Raw genomic sequence first — 22,215 nt, 5'->3', positions numbered from 1 at the left:
GGAATCATGAAGGAATAACAAGATTTGTTATTTTGTGCGGAGAGGTGGAGCAGCATAATAACAAAAATGTTATTGAACTGGTATGTCTCCATAACAAAAAAGTTATTGTTTTGGTTTATTTGTAATTTGCAAATAAACCTGCAGTTGCCATAACTCCTCTGTACTAGTCAGGGCTGCAGAGTCGGGTACCTCCAAGCGACTTTGAATCCATACTTTGAAGACAACTCCGACACTGGATGCAGGATATGACGTCAACGACGACTTTAGCTCTCCAAAAATACCCGACTTCACAGATTCCGACTCCAAGTAAAAGTTGCTGAAAATTAGATGAATCCGATGCAGTCTCCGAGGTCACACTCCAGCTCGAACTTCAACGTCAGCTCCGACTTCCTGGCTCTGTGAAAATAATAACAGTTTTTGTTATTCACACTTCAAAAATTCTCAATAAATAAATCAATTCCGTTAGGGAATATAACAAAATAAAAAAAGAACTCTCAAAAGTTAATTTATCGGATTAATTTTAGCTTGAAACCCCATTTCATGGTGAAATAATGACCCCGATGAAATTGGTCAAAATTATTTCATAGTTCTAGCCAATTTTAGTAAAATCCCTTAGGGGGTATATCAAATAATTAAAAAAATCAACTTTCAAAATTTCAACTTTTTAGAATAATTTTAGCTTAAGGATCCCATTTCATGGCCAAAACAATGACCCCGACGAAATTGGTCAAAATTATCCAATAGTTCTAGCCAATTTTAGCAAAGTCCTTTAGGGGGTATATCAAATAATTTAAAAAATCAACTTCCAAAATATCAACTTTTTAGAATAATTTTAGCTTAAGGATCCCATTTCATGGCCAAAATATTGACCCCGACGAAATTAGACAAAATTATCCCAAGTTCTAAACATATTTAACAAAAGAAAAAATAATAACAGATTGTGTTATGGACACTTAGAAACTTTTCCATTTGTGCGATTTGTGGTAATTTTATTTCTAAGTCAGTATACCGAACGAATAACAAATTTTGTTATTAGGAGAGTTTTTGAAATGTATAACATTTCCTCTTATTGGTGTGTTATTAAACATTTTCAATATAATATCACTTCAATACCAAATATTGTTATTTTATCAGAAACTGTTATTATTTTTTCTTCTTGAAGTTGAACTTCAGGTTAAAATAATAACACTTTTTGTTATTTTAACAGGATTTGTTATTGAAATATTATTAATTTTGTTATTACCGTCTGCCCGGGATACCATTTTTTTATTAGAATTTATCAGTTCTGCTGCAGGATGTTTCATTTGCAATCCATAGATTTAGAGGACTTTTAAACTGAGATAGTTCATAAGCCTTTGGGACCATCCATAAACCACGTGGACACTTTGGGGGGGGGGTTGGGGTATGGCGATTGTCCACGCTCCATACAAAAAAGATTTTTTTTGTATGGACAATTGTCCACGAGGGGGGGGGGGGGGGGGGGGTTGAGATTACCAAAAAAAGTGTCCACGTGGTTTGTGGATGGTCCCTTTGCAGGGTACATATTTCTAAGTTTCGATTTTGCTAGCTGAGTGCTCTTTAAGGGAAAATAAATTTTGAGAAATACCAAATTTAAAATTTGAAAAAGGCTCATTTCGTAAAGAGTTGCTCTTTACTTACATTTTGTTACATAGTTTAGCGATTGTTATGACAAAAAACATTTTTTTGGTGTGGCCGGCTATGAATTTATGAGAAAGTATAATTTGTATCAGACTTGGAATTCGTTTATACGGTCCTGGATGTTAGGCTGAATATTATCTGCGGAAAACAAAAATAAATCTTCTTAATAAATGGAATAACCAAGAACTTTTTGAACTCAGCCGATTACGGCGGAATGTCGTGTTGGCCATTGACATTTCTTCTGAGACAAAGCGTTTTTTTATTTTAAATTAGCATGATATGCCCCCATTGATTCCATGGCATATAATATCCAAATCGATACATTTTCGTTATTTTGTCTTGAAACGGCACTTACTAAGCAATTATTAAAAACGCTCAAATTCCATTTCAAAAAAGTTTAGCTTAGTGAACTTGCAACTCAAGGCGGATCAATTTTTCACCCTTAGTCACGCACCTGCCCACCAAGGATAACGGTAGCATGACGGCCAGATTATTATTACCAACTTCTGAAGGACATTCGGCCATCTCACCCCCTCCCCTCTCCTCAGCACTTTCTGTTATCGTCTCTCGCCCCATCGAACATTCACGAGCTGGTTTATTGATTTTGACTACAGTTCTGAGTAACCTCCTCCACCCCCCTCTCTCTCTCTCTCTCCCCACGACAATTAAGTTCATTCATTCGGTGGGTGGTACTTTTGGCCGCCCCCAATTCTCAGCACCCCCACCTCCTCGAGAGCATGCTTCGTTTCACGCTAATGGTCATCGATCAATTGCCTTTGGGGCATCGTCACCTGGCAAGCAACCCGGAGAGGTGATGGAGCGTTGCGGAGGGGGGGAAGGCAATAAAAAACGTGGAATTGTGGTGGTTAACGATGGAAATTAAATTTTATGTTAATTTTTTGCTTCCCTTTGACGCAGCGACGCCGCCGCAAGCTGACCCCCCCCCCCCCCCTCCTTTTTCATTGATGAAACGCTTCTGTGGTGCTGCTGTTGGTGACGCTTTTGCTATTTAGCATTTAATCGCAAGAAACGCGTCGTGCTCTGCTCCGCTAACAGCTAATTTAAAATTTATCGACACCGGGGGAGAGTCCTCTGTGATTGGCGCTTTTCAATCCTCGTCGTCGTCCCTCAAGCTGTTTTCATCTTCTACATTTTTTTTTTTATTTGCTGTTTGTGGTTCGCTTGAGTTTGAGGGGGGGGGGAGGGGCGAGAAGAGGAGCTAATTTGATTTTCTAGCGCGCAGATTTACATAATCCTCCTGCGACAGGTATTTAAAGCGGAGCCGTTGAAATCTTGAATACTAAAGTGACGACGACGACGACAAGGACGGGGACAAAAAGAACTGATTTTAGACCACAATCTGGGGGGATGATTATCTCGAAGCTTTCTGCAAATCGATGTGGACATTGATTAGGGTGTCACCTAGCTGTGCGATTGTTTTACTAATGAGCTCGGTTAACGAGCTTGGGATTGTGTCGGCTGAATCCTTAAAATGTCAAAGTGTTGACAAAATAATAAATTATGTTTCATAATCTTATCAGCTTTTAACTCTTAATACTTTAAGCTAAACATTGCCAGTTGTCTGTCATAAAATTACAGTTTTTGCAATAATTGGCATATTGATTTATTATACCAAGAAAAAAATAACAAAATCATTCAATGTTAGTTTCCTTGCAGTTCTGGAAGTTTTATTCAAAAACATTATTCAGGTATATGAAGTCATTTGCAAATTTTTGACGATTTTTGCTTTAAACCTGCATGTTAAAATAAACAAAACTTACACCTATTAATGCCTCCCGAGCATGGGTAAATAACAAGGGAAATGCGTAATAATACCTATCTCTGGTATCAATACCAAATTTTGGTATTCCTGGACCCTTTAAAATTTGTCTTGAGGATTATGCAAGCCCGAGCAGACGGAAATAACTTGGGAATAACATTCTTTGTTATTTGAAAATACTAGGCCAATAACATTTTATGTTATTTATAACAAGATTTGTTGTTCGCCGTTAAGTTTTTTTTTTGTTATTTGATTGTTATTCTAATAACAGACTAATAACATTTTACGTTAATCTTCGAACAAATCTTTGTTATTATTTTTTGTTATTTTAACAACTAATCCGATCATCCCAATAACAATTGGAGGTATTCTTCCATAACAAATAATGTTATTCCCAAGTTTTTATGGCTTTCAATCAATATCAGACCGATAACAAATTGTGTTATGATAACATAAACTGTTATTGAACTCTTATGCAAAAATGGATTTTTCAAGAATTGTCCATACATTTTCTGTTATTTTAACAGTATTTGTTATTGAAATGGCATGAATTTAGTTATTACCGTCTGATCGGGAGAGCAAAATGTGGTATCATACCAATTTAAGGTATTGTTTTGATATTGCAAAACTGCAGAATTTGTCAATGGTCGAACACCACATTTTGGTATTCTTTTGGTATTACTGTATTTTATCAAATTCCTCTGAAACTATGGGAAAATTTTGACCAATTTTGACAAAATAATTGATTTTTAGCTAAAATGATGTCTCAAAGCGAATGCTTTAATTGAAAACCGGAAATTTCAAACTTCTTGATTTTAAACATTTTTGATATACCCCCTACAGAAATGACTGGAAATTGTGGAAAATTTTTTAAGTCAGGATGGCATGTTTTGGTATTATTTTGGTATTAAAGTGTTTTATCAAATTCCTCTGAAACTATGGAAAAATTTTGACCAATTTTGACAAATTGATTGATTTTGCGCTAAAATGATGTCTCAAAGCGAATGCTTTCATTGAAAACCGGAAATTTCAAACTTGATTTTAAATATTTTTGATATACCCCCTACAGAAATAACCTGAAATTGTGGAAGTCAGGATGGCACATTTTGGTATTATTTTGGTATTGAAAGGTTTCATCAATTTTCTCTGAAACTATGGGATTTTTTTTACCAATTTGGACAAGATAATAAATTTTGCGCAAAAATGACTTGAAAAAAATGTTAAAGCTGGTTTTAACATTTTTTGATATACCCATTACGATTTTTTTAAATTGTTGAAATTTTTAACCAAATACTTTGAAAAACAAGTCAATCGAAAGATTATTGAATTTTGGTGAATTTCAATCCAGTTTCATTTCAATAACACTTATTTTTCAATCTTGTTATTTTTCAGAAGCTTCAAGAACTTCAAGCACAGGCCGTTCTTCAATGACAAATGCATTCGGTGTGGTGAAGAATATCACTAAGAACAACATGGAATCATCAGGTGAGTAGATTTGGCTGTTGCATATGGATCATTTCCGTTTTTTCACTAACTGCAACTGCTGCACTAAAAATGGTATGAAAATACCAAATTTTGGTATTACTTGTTCAAATACCAGCGACCATAATGTGCTCTTGGTTGCCCAGTAATAGATGGTAAAATACCATGAAATCATACCAAAATCATGTATGTGAAAGACCACAGAAATACCAAAATATGATTTTCCAAGGGCGCGGGAATACCTAAAAATAAAACCATGGCAATACCAAGTTTTGGTATTCAAGCAATGTTCAAAAATCCAGAAGACCTCAACTTGGTATTGAAATGGTTTTATTTTGAGATATTATTTTACCCTTGGAATAACATGGTTTGGTATTGTTGTGCCCTTCCACATACAAGACTTTGGTATGATTTCATGGTATTTTACCATCTATTACTGTGCAACCAAGGGCACATTTTGGTCGCTGTTATTTGCCCAAGTAATACCAAAATTTGGTATTCCCGTGTTATTTACCCCTGCTCGGGCTGAACGTCAGTTTGATGTCAAAACATGGAAACAGACATGAATCTGGAAGAAATAAATATTTATTTTTTAAAAATTTAACATTACATCTGCGAATCGTGACGGATTTTTTGTCAAAAATAAATTGTAATTTTATACCTAGAATTTCACTTTTTACACATTTTTTAAGGTAAAGCTACAAAAGTGAGGTAATATTAAACCATTCCAATTTTCAACCTTCCAAAATTTATCTTTTATTTTAACTGTGTAGATCTCGAGATTAAGCATTTTTTTCGAGATCTCCATTGTTTACTTGTTTATATGGAAGCAATCGGCCATTTCATTTCAAATGTCAACACAAGTCTCCAAAAATTTAGCGAGCTCGTCATTTGAATTGTGCATTTGAATATTTGAAAATCTGTAACTTGAGAAGAGATTATCTTTTCAAATTAATGTTTTCAGCAATGTTATAGCATTGATATTTAGATTTTTCAGCAAAAAATTTTGATTTGATTTTTTTGATTATTTAAATAATTTTTGAAAGCTGTTAAGCATATTTTGCGCAAAAGTTAAGAATGGCACAAAAATAAAAAAATATAATTGAAATCACGATCCGAAGTATTAGCATTTTAATGAAACAAGTGTTTAAAATAACATTTTACACCTGCTCAGTTGTTTTGCAATCATTAGTTTTGAAAATATCGAAATAGTGACGAATTTTGTTTATATTAGACTTTCACTACTTCCATTTGAATTTTGATTTTTTTTGATAAAATAAAGAATTTTTTCGTTCTCTGATTTTTCGAACCGATTTCCGTGTGATAACTTTTTTTTAGTGTCATCTGATTACTCTCAGTGTTGAATAGACGATATTTTTGAAACTGTAAGTTCGAATTACAATATGAAACAATAAAACCTCGATTATTACTTTTGCTTTTTTCAATAAAAAAAATACAAGAAACACACTGAAAAAAAATGTTAAACGGTAATTTTTTTTTTTTGGTGATTTATAATTTCACTTTTTGTCACTAAAACTTGATTTGCAAAAAAAAAACACTATTTTTCTTTGTTTTTCGTTTTCTGATCAAATGCCAACTTTTCACAAATTTCCAGAATGGGCTAAAAATCTTTGACCAAGTTATGAATTTTTGAATCAATACTGATGTTCTCAAAAATTCGAAATACTGGTCGCAAAAATTTCTCAATTTCATTTTTCGATGTAAAATCTAATTTGCAATCAAAAAGTACGATAGTGAAATTTTGATAAAGTGCACCGTTTTCAAGTTAAAGCAATTTTTAGGTAACTTTTTTAAAAATTGTCTCAGTTTTTCTTTTTTTTTTTAATTAGTGCCCATGTTTGCCGACTTTTGCAAAAAAATATGTTTGAAAAGTTGAGAAAATTCTCTATATTTTGCATTTTTGAACTTTGTTGATACGACCCAAACGACCCTTAGTTGCTGAGATATTGCCATGCAAAGGTTTAAAAACAGGAAAATTGATGTTTTCTAAGTCTCACCCAAACAACCCAATTTTTAAATCAAGACTAACATTTTAAAAGGGCCATACATTCAATATTACGCCCTTTTAAAAGGTTAGTCTTGATTTGAAAATTTTGAAAATATTGTTTTCGAAAAGATTGGAAAATTTCACCCGATTTTCGGGTCATGACCTCAGGCAATTGCAAACTTCTTTTTACACCTAAGCTATATTTCACTTATTGTTGCTTAATTTCCTCTCATTTGAAGTGAACGATGGAAATGCGATTAAACTTATGATGACACAGACGAGTCGTTAAATTCTACAAAGTTAAACACGTCATCTGTTATTCTTTCCCAAGAACAACACAGACAAATTTCGCAAAAATCCCGATCAACTTGAGAAAAATGCTGCCTGTGTCGTGACTGATTCCGATGAAATGTTTAAACATCTGCAGCAGTTTCCTGGGCCCGTTTATCTCCCAGGCTGTTTCTTGTTTTCAATTAACGAGAAAAGTTTGTCGACGTTTTCCCCGAAATTCGAAAAACTCGGGAACACCGTTGTAGCTTACCTAGATTAACCAAAATGTGATTGATAAATACTGTCCGCCGGGACAACATCCGAGGATCCGCAAAACAACAACAACCATTCTCACTCTGCCGCGCATCCGTTCCGCTGGAGAGTCCCCCCTCCCCTTGAAATCGCGGGATTCGGAAAACTTCCAGGAACGGACCCCGACAAACAGCACGGCAGAAACTTTATGAACGAAATTAATCTCGCTTTCCGGCCGGGATCCGGTCCGCGGACTTGTTTTTGCCCGTTCGTGTTCCGAAAAGTTCGGAGGAAACAAAACGTTGACGGGTCCGGCTTAGTCCGGACGCTGCTGGTGGTGGTGATAAGTAGGTAGGAGGTTGAGCTAAGGAGGAGGTATTTATTTTTACGCACCATCCTGATGACGGTTTCATAGCCCCCGTACTGTAAAACAACCCAATAGCTTAGTACCACCCCCCCCGAGGAACCTGCCTTACCCCGCGAGGAAAAATGGTCGGGTCAGGGTAAATCTGGCCGCTGTTTTACCGTTGTTTTGGCTTTGTTGTCGTTTTTACGGCGAAAAAGAACCCGAATTACATGGTCATAAAAATTCAATGAAAAAATAAAGCCTAATGTTTTTTAAGGGACGGAAGTCGCCCACGCTGGTGGGTCTGAGCCGGTTAAAGTTGTGGGTCTTGTTTGTCGTAAACATGCGTACTTAAGCATGTGTTTTTTGTAAGGAAAATGACGGCATAGGGTGAAATAACCATTAGTGGACCCTTTCTAAATTTGGAATTCTTGGAAGCATTTCGATTTGAAGTTGATTTTATATAGATAACAAATATTTATCTATAAATTTATCCATTACTTACTTCTTTTCGATGCTCGTGTGCTCTATTATACTATCTAGATTGAATTCCCAGCAAGCTACGAATAATAGAACACACCGGAGGAGGAGGCACTGCATTTTAAAATTATTCAACTTAATTTTTTACTTCGAGCTGATTGAAAGATTTTAATCACCACAAAAACTGTTAAACTTTTTGTAATAATTAAAAAACAAATTTCCTAAATTTCCTTGATTTCCTAATTTAATTTCCTCAATTTAAAAAAAATAATAAATTTCCTAAATTTCCAAAATTTCCTAAATTTCCTAAATTTCCTAAATTTCCTTAATTTCCTAAATTTCCTAAATTTCCTAAATTTCCTAAATTTCCTAAATTTCCTAAATTTCCTAAATTTCCTAAATTTCCTTAATTTCCTTAATTTCCTAAATTTCCTAATTTTTTAAAATTTCTTAAATTTTCTAAATTTTCTAAATTTTTTAAATTTCCTAAATTTTCCTAAATTTCCTAAATTTCCTAAATTTCCTAAATTTCCTAAATTTCCTAAATTTCCTAAATTTCCTAAATTTCCTAAATTTCCTAAATTTCCTAAATTTCCTGAATTTCCTAATTTCCTAAATTTCCTAAATTTCCTAAATTTCCTAAATTTCCTAAATTTCCTAAATTTCCTAAATTTCCTAAATTTCCTAAATTTCCTAAATTTCCTAAATTTCCTAAATTTCCTAAATTTCCTAAATTTCCTAAATTTCCTAAATTTCCTAAATTTCCTAAATTTCCTAAATTTCCTAAATTTCCTGAAATTCCTAAATTTTCTAATTTCCCAAAATTTCCTAAATTTCCAAAATTTCCTAAATTTCCTATATTACCCAAATTTCCTAAATTTCCTGAAATTTCCTAAATTTCCTAAATTTCTTAAATTTTACAAATTTCACAAATTTCACAAATGTTCTAAATTTCACAAATTTCTTCAATTTCCTTAATTTCCTGAATTGACTGAATTGCCTAAATTTCCTAAATTTCCTATACTTCCTAAATTTCCTAAATTTCCTAAATTTCCTAAATTTCCTAAATTTCCTAAATTTCCTAAATTTCCTAAATTTCCTAAATTTCCTAAATTTCCTAAATTTCCTAAATTTCCTAAATTTCCTAAATTTCCTAAATTTCCTAAATTTCCTAAATTTCCTAAATTTCCTAAATTTCCTAAATTTCCTAAATTTCCTAAATTTCCTAAATTTCCTAAATTTCCTAAATTTCCCAAATTTCCTAAATTTCCTAAATTTCCTAAATTTTCTAAATTTCCTAAATTTCCTCAATTTCCTCAATTTCCTAAATTTCCTCATTTTCCTAAATTTCCTCAATTTCCTAAATTTCCTAAGTTTCCTAAATTTCCTAAATTTCCTAAATTTCCTTAATTTCCTAAATTTCCTAAATTTCCTAAATTTCCTAAATTTCCTAAATTTCCTAAATTTCTTAAATTTCCTAAATTTCCTAAATTTCCTAAATTTCCTAAATTTCCTAAATTTCCTAAATTTCCCAAATTTCCTAAATTTCCTAAATTTCCTAAATTTCCTAAATTTCCTAATTTTTCTAAATTTCTTAAATTTTTAAAATTTCCTAAATTTCCTAAATTTCCTAAATTTCCTAAACTTCTTAAATTTCCTAAATTTCCTAAATTTCCTAAATTTCCTAAATTTCCTAAATTTCCTAAATTTCCTAAATTTCCTAAATTTTCTAAATTTCCTAAATTTCCTAAATTTCCTAAATTTCCTAAATTTTCTAAATTTCCTAAATTTCCTCAATTTCCTCAATTTCCTAAATTTCCTCAATTTCCTAAATTTCCTAAATTTCCTAAATTTCCTAAACTTCTTAAATTTCCTAAATTTCCTAAATTTCCTAAATTTCCTAAATTTCCTAAATTTCCTAAATTTCCTAAATTTCCTAAATTTCCTAAATTTCCTAAATTTCCTAAATTTCCTAAATTTCCTAAATTTCATAAATTTCCTAAATTTCCTAAATTTCCTAAATTTCCTAAATTTCCTAAATTTTCTAATTTCCCAAAATTTCCTAAATTTGCTAAATTTCCTACATTTCCTAAATTTCCTAAATTTCCTAAATTTCCTAAATTTCCTAAATTTCCTAAATTTCCTTAATTTCCTAAATTTCCTAAATTTCCTAAATTTCCTAAATTTCCTAAATTTCCTAAATTTCTTAAATTTCCTAAATTTCCTAGATTTCCTAAATTTCCTAAATTTCCTAAATTTCCTAAATTTCCTAAATTTCCTAAATTTCCTAAATTTCCTAAATTTCCTAAATTTCCTAAATTTCCTAAATTTCCTAAATTTCCTAATTTTTTAAAATTTCTTAAATTTTCAAAATTTTCTAAATTTTTTAAATTTCCTAAATTTCCTAAATTTCCTGAATTTCCTAAATTTCCTAAATTTCCTAAATTTCCTAAATTTCCTAAATTTCCTAAATTTCCTAAATTTCCTAAATTTCCTAAATTTCCTAAATTTCCTAAATTTCCTGAATTTCCTGAATTTCCTAAATTTCCTGAATTTCCTAATTTCCTAATTTCCTAAATTTCCTAAATTTCCTAAATTTTCTTGGCCTATCTTATTTAATCTCCTAAATTTCCAAAATTTCCTAAATTTCCTATATTACCCAAATTTCCTAAATTTCCTGAAATTTCCTAAATTTCCTAAATTTCTTAAATTTTACAAATTTCACAAATTTCACAAATGTTCTAAATTTCACAAATTTCTTCAATTTCCTTAATTTCCTGAATTGACTGAATTGCCTAAATTTCCTAAATTTCCTATACTTCCTAAATTTCCTAAATTTCCTAAATTTCCTAAATTTCCTAAATTTCCTAAATTTCCTAAATTTCCTAAATTTCCTAAATTTCCTAAATTTCCTAAATTTCCTAAATTTCCTAAATTTCCTAAATTTCCTAAATTTCCTAAATTTCCTAAATTTCCTAAATTTCCTAAATTTCCTAAATTTCCTAAATTTCCTAAATTTCCTAAATTTCCTAAATTTCCTAAATTTCCCAAATTTCCTAAATTTCCTAAATTTTCTAAATTTCCTAAATTTCCTCAATTTCCTCAATTTCCTAAATTTCCTCAATTTCCTAAATTTCCTCAATTTCCTAAATTTCCTAAGTTTCCTAAATTTCCTAAATTTCCTAAATTTCCTTAATTTCCTAAATTTCCTAAATTTCCTAAATTTCCTAAATTTCCTAAATTTCCTAAATTTCCTAAATTTCCTAAATTTCCTAAATTTCCTAAATTTCCTAAATTTCCTAAATTTCCCAAATTTCCTAAATTTCCTAAATTTCCTAAATTTCCTAAATTTCCTAATTTTTCTAAATTTCTTAAATTTTTAAAATTTCCTAAATTTCCTAAATTTCCTAAACTTCTTAAATTTCCTAAATTTCCTAAATTTCCTAAATTTCCTAAATTTCCTAAATTTCCTAAATTTCCTAAATTTCCTAAATTTTCTAAATTTCCTAAATTTCCTAAATTTCCTAAATTTCCTAAATTTTCTAAATTTCCTAAATTTCCTCAATTTCCTCCTAAATTTCCTCAATTTCCTAAATTTCCTAAATTTCCTAAATTTCCTAAACTTCTTAAATTTCCTAAATTTCCTAAATTTCCTAAATTTCCTAAATTTCCTAAATTTCCTAAATTTCCTAAATTTCCTAAATTTCCTAAATTTCCTAAATTTCCTAAATTTCATAAATTTCCTAAATTTCCTAAATTTCCTAAATTTCCTAAATTTCCTAAATTTTCTAAATTTTCTTAGTTTCCTAAATTTCATAAATTTCATAAATTCCCCAAATTTCCTAAATTTCCTAAATTTTCTAAATTTCCTAAATTTCCTAAATTTCCTAAATTTCCTTAATTTCTTGAATATCCTAAATTTCCTAAATATCCTGAATTTCCTAAATTTCTCAAATTTCCTAAATTTCCTGCATTGACTAAATTTCCTAAATTTCCTAAATTTCCTAAATTTCCTAAATTTTTAAATTTCCTAAATTTCCTAAATTTCCTAAATTTCCTTTATTTCCTAAATTTCCTAAATTTCCTAAATTTCCTAAATTTCCTAAATTTCCTAAATTTCCTTAATTTCCTAAATTTCCTAAATTTCCTTTATTTCCAAAAAAATCCTTAATTTCCTAAATTTTCTAAAACTACCATAATTTCTCAAATTTCCTGAATTTCGATTATTTCCTAAATTTTCTGATTTTCTAAAAAATCATGAATAGGAAGTAAGTATTCTAGGAATTTTAGATTCCATGGTTTTCAGCAATGATTTATCATTTAAAATTCCTTCTTATCCATTTTGCATTTTTTTCTAGATTTTTTAATAAGGTTGAATCCATGAAAAAACCTGGTTAAAATTGAGTTCCCACTTAACCTTAAAATCCAGCATCAATCTCTGACCTTCTGAGTCGATAATTTCCGTTTGGTTTCCCCAAAATCCCACTCCTCACAAAAATTTCTTACCATGTTCCCACTTCCAAAAAAAAAACCACGATCGTGCAGTTGGTGGCCGTATTTTTCCCCCCATCCCAATAATATTCCTGTTAATTACAGCCTTTTTATCAAACCCAGCCCCAGCACTGCTGTGTTCTCGTTTTCAACCCCGAAACCGCAAACACAGTCCTCCCGTCGAGGGTAATTACTGTTTTCGAAAGAAAAGTTCTCCTCCAGCACCGTCCGCTCCTCTACCCTTGGCCCAGAAAGCATTCCCCCACACCAGTGGAACAACCACGAATCCGAAATCCGCGGGTAATGCCCGGAAAAAAAGTTTTTATGACATAATTTACTATTGATGGCCCGTGAGTTTCATTTCCGAACCAACCAACACCGAATCGAATGGGGCTACTAATTTAAGGACGGTGGGAGGGGGTCGGGTGGTGGTGGTAGTTGATTTATTTCAGGCAGCTTTAACATGTTTGTCATTCGCTGCCTAAGAGGGGGTCGGGAGTCGGTAAAAACAACCGAAACATCGTTTCAAGCCACGTAATGGCGTCGTTTTCCCACCGATGAAATGAGCTGCGATGTAATCCAAACAAGAGAGGGAGAAAGGGGTTATGAATTGTTTACCAATGCTTTGATTGAAAAGTTATTCCTGCTGATCCGAGCGAGTTCTCTGAGTAAGAATATCTCACCGGTTCACGACTTGTTCGATTTGAGGGGGTAAAAAAACAAAGAAAAGACCAACATTCAAGGGCAGAACCAATGCGTGACGATAGAAATTAACTTTAAGCATAAGAAATGCTTTATTCTTGAACAACTTTGTGTATTCCCCCAGCGGAGCCATCGATATGATTCCAAGTAATAAAGTTGCTTCTTTTTTCTTGTTGCAGATTTTTACGTGCCAAGCAAGCAACGGACACGTGGTGCCACCACTCTCCAGTACCGTCAAGTTGGACATGAAGTGTAAGTATTTAAAAAAAGTCATTATTTGCTGTCTGTCATAATTTAAAATACTATTTGCCAAAATGTGATCAAATCCAAAACATTCAAACTTTAATCAAATTGAGAGCGACATTCCTAACTCGATACCAATTCAGGTGGAAAAAAATGTAATTAAATTTAGACAATTTCAATTCAGTGGAAAAAAAATGTTTTCGATATACGGTAGAAAAATAATCAAATATCATTGAATTTAGTTGTGACAAGCTTCCCGGAATGAATCCCGAGTTATGTTCCCGAAAACCAGACATAACCCCCTCTCCCCTCCCGTACCATTCCCGAAAATCCCAGAATGGGTCGATTACTGACGTGTCGTTAAACTCAATATTACAGCAATATCCGCGATTTTACAGCGCGCAGATCGAATATCGCATCCAGTCCCCCAGCAAAACCACCGTTCCACACCGCAGATGTTGGCTGACGCTGTAAACCAGCACATGTTATCGTTAAAATCACTGAATTTGATTTCAATTTGAGTGGTGGTGCTCGGACCACTTTTTGTCGAGTGGACCGTTGCAAATAAATTAATGTAGGGAGTTGGTGGGGTTATTTTTACTTGGATTTTTGAATAACATTTATTTTACATGACATTTTGCGTTTATTGTGAGTTGTCATTCGGAAAGATGTGTCACAGAAAAATATTGGAAAAAAAACAGTTTTAAAAATCTACCACTCATTTTTTATTTTCTTTTAAAATCAAAAATGAATTTAACTTCATACACAGTAAAAAATCATGGTAATATTATATCTATGAGGGGTACATCTTTTGTGTCAGAAAAAAATGTGTAATTTTAACTCTGAAAATGTGTAATTTTACCGCTTTTCTGGTGTAATGTCACTTTTTCTTTCTGAATTGAGGTAAAATTACTTAATAAATTATGTTTTATTCAATCTTTCAATATTACACCTTCCAAATTTACAATCTCAATAAATAACATAAATTTTTGGATAACTTAAAAAAATATTCAAAATAATATTGTTATATCAAGAGTGTAGCATTTTTTTTTCTAATTATTTTGCTTAAGACGTCAAGTCGAAGAAAATCTGTTGAATAACTTGTTTGATAAACTTGAAGGTTGAAGTTTATCAAACAAGTTATTCTGTATTAGAAATCAGTAATCAATAATCAATAATCAATAATCGATGATCAATAATCAATAATCAATAATCAATAATCAATAATCAATAATCAATAATCAATAATCAACAATCAATAATCAATAATCAATAATCAATAATCAATAATCAATAATCAATAATCAATAATCAATAATCAATAATCAATAATCAATAATCAATAATCAATAATCAATAATCAATAATCAATAATCAATAATCAATAATCAATAATCAATAATCAATAATCAATAATCAATAATCAATAATCAATAATCAATAATCAATAATCAATAATCAATAATCAATAATCAATAATCAATAATCAATAATCAATAATCAATAATCAATAATCAATAATCAATAATCAATAATCAATAATCAATAATCAATAATCATTAATCAATAATCAATAATCAATAATCAATAATCAATAATCAATAATCAATAATCAATAATCAATAATCAATAATCAATAATCAATAATCAATAATCAATAATCAATAATCAATAATCAATAATCAATAATCAATAATCAATAATCAATAATCAATAATCAATAATCAATAATCAATAATCAATAATCAATAATCAATAATCAATAATCAATAATCAATAATCAATAATCAATAATCAATAATCAATAATCAATAATCAATAATCAATAATCAATAATCAATAATCAATAATCAATAATCAATAATCAATAATCAATAATCAATAATCAATAATCAATAATCAATAATCAATAATCAATAATCAATAATCAATAATCAATAATCAATAATCAATAATCAATAATCAATAATCAATAATCAATAATCAATAATCAATAATCAATAATCAATAATCAATAATCAATAATCAATAATCAATAATCAATAATCAATAATCAATAATCAATAATCAATAATCAATAATCAATAATCAATAATCAATAATCAATAATCAATAATCGAATATCAAATATTAAAAATCAAAAATCAATAATCGAATATCAAATATTAAAAATCAAAAATCAAAAATCAAAAATCAAAAATCAAAAATCAAAAATCAAAAATCAAAAATCAAAAATCAAAAATCAAAAATCAAAAATCAAAATCAAAATCAAAATCAAAAATCAAAAATCAAAAATCAAAATCAAAAATCAAAATCAAAATCAAAAATCAAAAATCAAAATCAAAATCAAAAATCAAAAATCAAAAATCAAAAATCAAAATCAAAATCAAAATCAAAATCAAAAATCAAAAATCAAAATCAAAATCAAAATCAAAATCAAAATCAAAAATCAAAAATCAAAAATCAAAAATCAAAATCAAAAATCAAAATCAAAATCAAAAATCAAAATCAAAAATCAAAAATCAAAAATCAAAATCAAAATCAAAAATCAAAATCAAAAATCAAAATCAAAAATCAAAAATCAAAAATCAAAAATCAAAATCAAAATCAAAATCAAAAATCAAAATCAAAATCAAAATCAAAAATCAAAATCAAAAATCAAAATCAAAATCAAAATCAAAAATCAAAATCAAAAATCAAAATCAAAAATCAAAAATCAAAATCAAAATCAAAAATCAAAATCAAAATCAAAATCAAAATCAAAATCAAAAATCAAAAATCAAAATCAAAATCAAAAATCAAAATCAAAAATCAAAATCAAAATCAAAATCAAAAATCAAAATCAAAATCAAAATCAAAAATCAAAAATCAAAAATCAAAAATCAAAATCAAAAATCAAAAATCAAAATCAAAATCAAAAATCAAAATCAAAATCAAAATCAAAATCAAAAATCAAAAATCAAAATCAAAATCAAAAATCAAAATCAAAAATCAAAATCAAAATCAAAATCAAAAATCAAAATCAAAATCAAAAATCAAAATCAAAAATCAAAAATCAAAATCAAAATCAAAAATCAAAATCAAAAATCAAAATCAAAAATCAAAAATCAAAATCAAAAATCAAAAATCAAAATCAAAAATCAAAAATCAAAATCAAAAATCAAAAATCAAAATCAAAATCAAAATCAAAATCAAAATCAAAAATCAAAATCAAAAATCAAAAATCAAAATCAAAATCAAAATCAAAATCAAAAATCAAAAATCGAAAATCAAAAATCAAAAATCAAAAATCAAAATCAAAAATCAAAATCAAAAATCAAAAATCAAAATCAAAAATCAAAATCAAAATCAAAATCAAAAATCAAAAATCAAAAATCAAAAATCAAAAATCAAAAATCAAAAATCAAAAATCAAAAATCAAAAATCAAAAATCAAAAATCAAAAATCAAAAATCAAAAATCAAAAATCAAAAATCAAAAATCAAAAATCAAAAATCAAAAATCTAAAATCTAAAATCTAACATCTAAAATCTAAAATCTAAAATCTAAAATCAAAAATCAAAAATCAAAAATCAAAACTCGGCTCAGCTAGAAAAAATCCGTAGAAATCCGTATTATAATAAAAAATCAGCCGACTGATAATCCGTTAAGAAGATTGACTACATATTAGAGTCTAACTTTTGACAACATTTTGCGCAAAATTTTAAACTTCAACGCTCAAGACCAGTTTGGATCTTTTTTAACTCAAATACTTAAGTTTACAAAAGGAAACATATACCGCTGAAATTCAAACCAAACATTCCCCATTTTCCCCTACTCTCAGACAAGGCAGCATTAAACCCCGCGGCAGCTGATACATTTTCATTAGCCATTTATGATCGCCCAAGATCGAATGAACTGCACACGGGCACTCATCCTGATCTGCAATGCTTAGAATGCAACCTCTCGTTGGTCGGTCGGCGTTGGATAATAAAATTCATCCAACACTCACACATGGCCACAGCAGCATTGCCACACGCAAACCTCCTATGATTATCGTTGAGTATCGTCGTCATCATCAGAGGGTGATGTTGGTATCATCGGTGGAAATTTTCACACTCATCGCGCCACTGACGGCGTTGTGCTTCATAGCCATCATAAATTCCACCATCAGACCATAAACCGAAACGCGTGGCGCGGCTTTGCTCCAACCTCCAACTTCCCCATAACCCCCCCTTGAGAGAAACGCCAAGCTCAAGCTGTAAATAAACGTATCGTGTGAACGCATCCTTGCAAATGTTAACTGTCGAAGGTTGGCAGCACTGATGATGGTGCTTATGTACACCAATTTCAATTAAGGGCCGACCCCCCTACGTGTTCTTCTTCTTTCTTGGCGGTCTTGGCTGGGGGTGTTTGTCGGGAGAGGACGCTGATTAGGGTGATCACTGTACTTCTGAAAAAAATATATTCTTAGATGCTTTAAGCTATATGAATTTGCAATTTCACAGAACTTGACAAATTTTTATTTATTTTTTTTTTTGGCGGAAATTCATTAATATTCTATGCTGAACCGAAGCATTTTCTGACATCAACCTCAAAAATGTCGCTTTGAGTATCGCCCTAATAAAAACAGATGCCCCCCAACAAGGACCTCCCATCATTACGAGCGAGCCCCCAAACTCTCATCCCACCACACCCGAATCTCATCAGTGCAGAACGATGACATGTATGTACGAGAGAGAGTCGCGCGGTTGCATCGCCGCCCATGCCATGACTTGACTTGTTTCTTGGCTGTGGGTTGTTTATTTTTATTCCTTACCACGACGATGACGAGGATGAAAACAAGAACCAGGAGGACGCGTAGGTCGGGGATGGTTTGCCACGCGCAAGAAAAAGGTAATGTTACTGTGGTAATAACAATACTCTCTTGGTAGAGCGGCACCCGTAATCATAGCTCCATTGCTACTCTTCATGCGGGGGGATTTGGGATTCATCCCTCAATTCAGCGAGGTTCTATGTTTGCGGTTCTTCAGTTTCACGCTCTGAACCAGTGTTGCCATGTTGTCGGAAAAACCTAGAAATGTTAGATTTGTGGTGGAGTTTCAAACATATAAGTTAAACTCTTTACCAAATTTTTGATGATATTTGATTTGACAACAATTCGAGTCAGGCAGCCCTGCCCATGCGGATTCTGTAGAGGGGTATTAGAGAAATAAGATGACATGATGTTACGCTGTGGGTTCTGAAAGTGTCTGTCTCAAGTGGTTTCTCGGTGAGTAAGGGGTGGACCACATTGTTGTAGGAGCGTTAACTTGCGGATAAAATATCACACTTCAGAGTTGTGATGTTTTTTAATTAATGAGATGTAAAATGAAAACATGGATAAGATGAAAACTTGAAATTCCACGACTTTGTCCAGACTCCATTGAATGAAGGTTATTGGATTGAAAAAAAAATGTTATGAAACTTCACAGTTCAACAATATAAGTTGCTGAAATCAAGAAAACTTTCTTGGTGGAATTTTCCCATTGAAATTAGAGTGCTTCCATGGGCACAATTTTGAATATCGAACTTCCAGAATTTTTTTTTTTTTCAAAAATGCGATATTTCTGAAATCTTTCAAGGATTAACAGTAAGGCTGCTGGAAAACAAATATTACTTAAGGGGTTACATACACGTAAATCGACAAAAATGTCAAAGGTTGGTTGGAGCACAAACTTAAACTTTTTTTAAGTCTGTTCTCAGGACATTTAAACATACTTTTTCACCTATTAACAATGTAAATTTGAAGCTATTTGGTTCTATCATTGCCGAGATACAGCTATATGAAGTTAGCATTTTCAAAAAAACGGGTGCCAGGATATCTCAACAATGCCTTAACCAAATCAGCTCAAAATTTTGGTGAAGACTCATTAAACCGGTTCCGTGTGCATATCAAAGGCCGATTTTCAAAAAGTTTACTTTAAAAAAAAGATAAAAATATTTGTTGTTTCTCATAATAAAAATCGAAAGTTTTAGATTTTTGTATTTTTAAAAAATGCAAAATTTCGAAATCGTGCTGCGTCATGCACACGGGATATGTCTTGCGAATTTTCACTCCAAATTTCTGCCCATTTGGTCAATCTCATCTCGAGATATCGTGGCACCCGTAAATCAACTCGGTGTTCAGAGAAAAACGCTCGCAAAGTTTGACAGTTCGCTTTGCGTATGGCAAAATTTTCAGCTTAAATGGTCTGTAACTTATTCTAATTACAAAATATCTTCATGAAAATTTTAGGAGTGACTGAAGATCATCTTTTAAGTTGATTTAGTAAATTTTTTGTATTATGAAATTTTGTGATTTTCTACATGTATGTAACCCCTTAATATACAGTGCACAGTGATCCAGATCGCAAAAAATAAGTGGAAAATGGATTTTCCGAAAAATGGTAATGTTTTGGAGCTCTGTTGTCCTCAGAAGCGTTGTTGCAAATTGAAAGGGGCAACTTTTAGTTTTGGTGAAAATTAGGGTGCTTCACAATTTGGGTGATTGCCGAAATATTTTTGATTTTTTTTTTTTGTTCTTCTAGAAAGTTGTTGGACTTACCAGTTGTAACAATTTTGTCGAACACACAAAAAAATATCTCGTAATCTACGCCTTCTACGACCAAATTTAGAGAAAGCATCTGAGCAAATCTTGAAAAATAAGAATTTTGAACGTTGCAATTCAGTGTTATGGTTTAGAGAAAAATGATACCCGGATCACTTTTAGAGCTTTATAAACAAACATTTTTATTTTTTGAAAAGTCAATTTTAAGTTGAGGGTCAAAATTTAAAGGTCACAGAGATGCAAATTTAAAAATGAAATATCTTAAAAAGGCAGGCCAAATTTTAGGCATAAGGTTGTATTCGAAAGAGGAGGTCCAAAACTACACTGCAAACATATCAGAGGTGTTTTTCTTTTAACGCAAGATATCTTTTTGCGGAACAGTACATTGAGATTTCAGAAATCTTCAAATTACTATTTTGGTCATAGTAAAAATAATTATCAACGCAGAAAACTGCAATTTGATTTATTTTCGGTGCATTAGACGTCTAATTTAGTTGAAATTTTGAAGTTTTTGTTGAATTTGTTTGCCTTGTTATTTTTCTAGCCTATATTGAAGGAGGGTGCGATATTTGCAACGCAACGGCTAGTTGAAACTCCGCCGTGAGAGTTATATACCATGCAAAATAGCTTTTTTATTATACAGCTTGAAAGTTGTTAAAAAAATATTTAAAAATATTTCGAAAATATCCTAATACTGTCGGAAAATATCTTGCTGAACAATTTTATTTGCCTCAGGATACAAAATTTAAAAAATCCAAGACATTAGCAACAAAAATAGCTGAATCGAATCCATCAGTTGAATTTGGAATTTTACGCAACAAAATACCCAGAAAGAGCACATGTTCAACAAGTAGTTTTCCCATCTTGAATACACGTTAGTACGTGTTAATTCAGCCTGCAGCAGTCAAAATAACATCACACGCACCGTCACGTGTTCAAAGCCACTTAACTTTAGCCTCCAGAATTAGGCCCGTTAAATGCTAGATCAGACGACTTGCTCGCGGCGGCTGCGACGACAAACACCATCCCTAATCGCACCGTTGCTTCCATAACTTATGGCGACTTGACACTTCCTGAACTCACCGAACACACATTGTCTTCCGTTTCCGTTGTTTTGAAAGTCACACACACACACACACCCTCACATGCCACAATCATAAAGTGAGTCCCAGTCCTCCGTCCGATTGTTCAACGAGGGGGGAAAAGGGATTAAAGATAGCCTGGAATTACGACGTACTTAGCTTTCAGAGCTCAAAGCCATCGTTTTCACCTCTGTCAGCAGCAGCAGCAGCTCTCTTGGGCTCTCTGGCCTATCGGAATCAGCTTTCCGGAGCACGTCCCGGTCGAATTAACACCCGATGAGCCACGATGACGCTCTGGCAGAGTCGACGACAGAGCTTGATTGAGACCGCACCGCACACACACCTTCACACTGCTGAGTGGTGCATCCTTTGCAAATTGGCCACGGGTTGATGGCGCGAGTGGTGGATGAGCTTTTACTGAAAAGCTGGGCCGTTTAATGTGGGTGGATTGCGCACAATGATGATGATGATGATGAGGGTGATGACGGTGATGAATATGATGTACTGCAAGTTCTAAATAATGATGGCACGTTCGAACTTTTGCTTGAACACGGCGGCGGCGGCGATGCTGCAGGCGTGACTTGAATTAGCTTGGAGGAGACTTCTGTTTTTGATCCTTACCTGGTGCACAGTTAGGTGGAGCCAAAGTAGTTGAAGAGCGTACGGATTAATTTTGGTATTTAAGAGGTCGTTGAGCGACGACGAACTTTGGAAAATATGGCAACTTATTTCGACTTCTGTTCAATGATTACCCACAGAAAATATTAAAGAAAATATGTTCTTAATCACAATCAAAATCTTCAGAAATTTACTGATATTTTTATTAACAAGCAGAGAGTATTGATTTTTTGTG

General features: G+C 31.6%; 1 protein-coding gene across 2 annotated transcripts in view; it reads left to right on the top strand.

Annotated features, from left to right (window-relative positions):
• LOC6048806 (nephrin) overlaps nt 1–22,215 on the top strand; it is a 249,070-nt gene that overhangs the window by 188,468 nt on the left and 38,387 nt on the right. For both annotated transcript variants that reach the window (XM_038260505.1, XM_038260504.1), the window contains exon 7: nt 13,650–13,722. In XM_038260505.1, the coding sequence (XP_038116433.1) occupies nt 13,650–13,722 (73 nt within the window). The remainder of the gene's footprint in view (nt 1–13,649; nt 13,723–22,215) is intronic.

The sequence above is a fragment of the Culex quinquefasciatus genome, chromosome 3 (genome assembly GCF_015732765.1).
Source record: "Culex quinquefasciatus strain JHB chromosome 3, VPISU_Cqui_1.0_pri_paternal, whole genome shotgun sequence".
NCBI classification, from domain to species: domain Eukaryota; kingdom Metazoa; phylum Arthropoda; class Insecta; order Diptera; family Culicidae; genus Culex; species Culex quinquefasciatus.
Note: the sequence above shows the minus strand (reverse complement) of the source record. Positions and strands in the feature narration are given on the sequence as shown.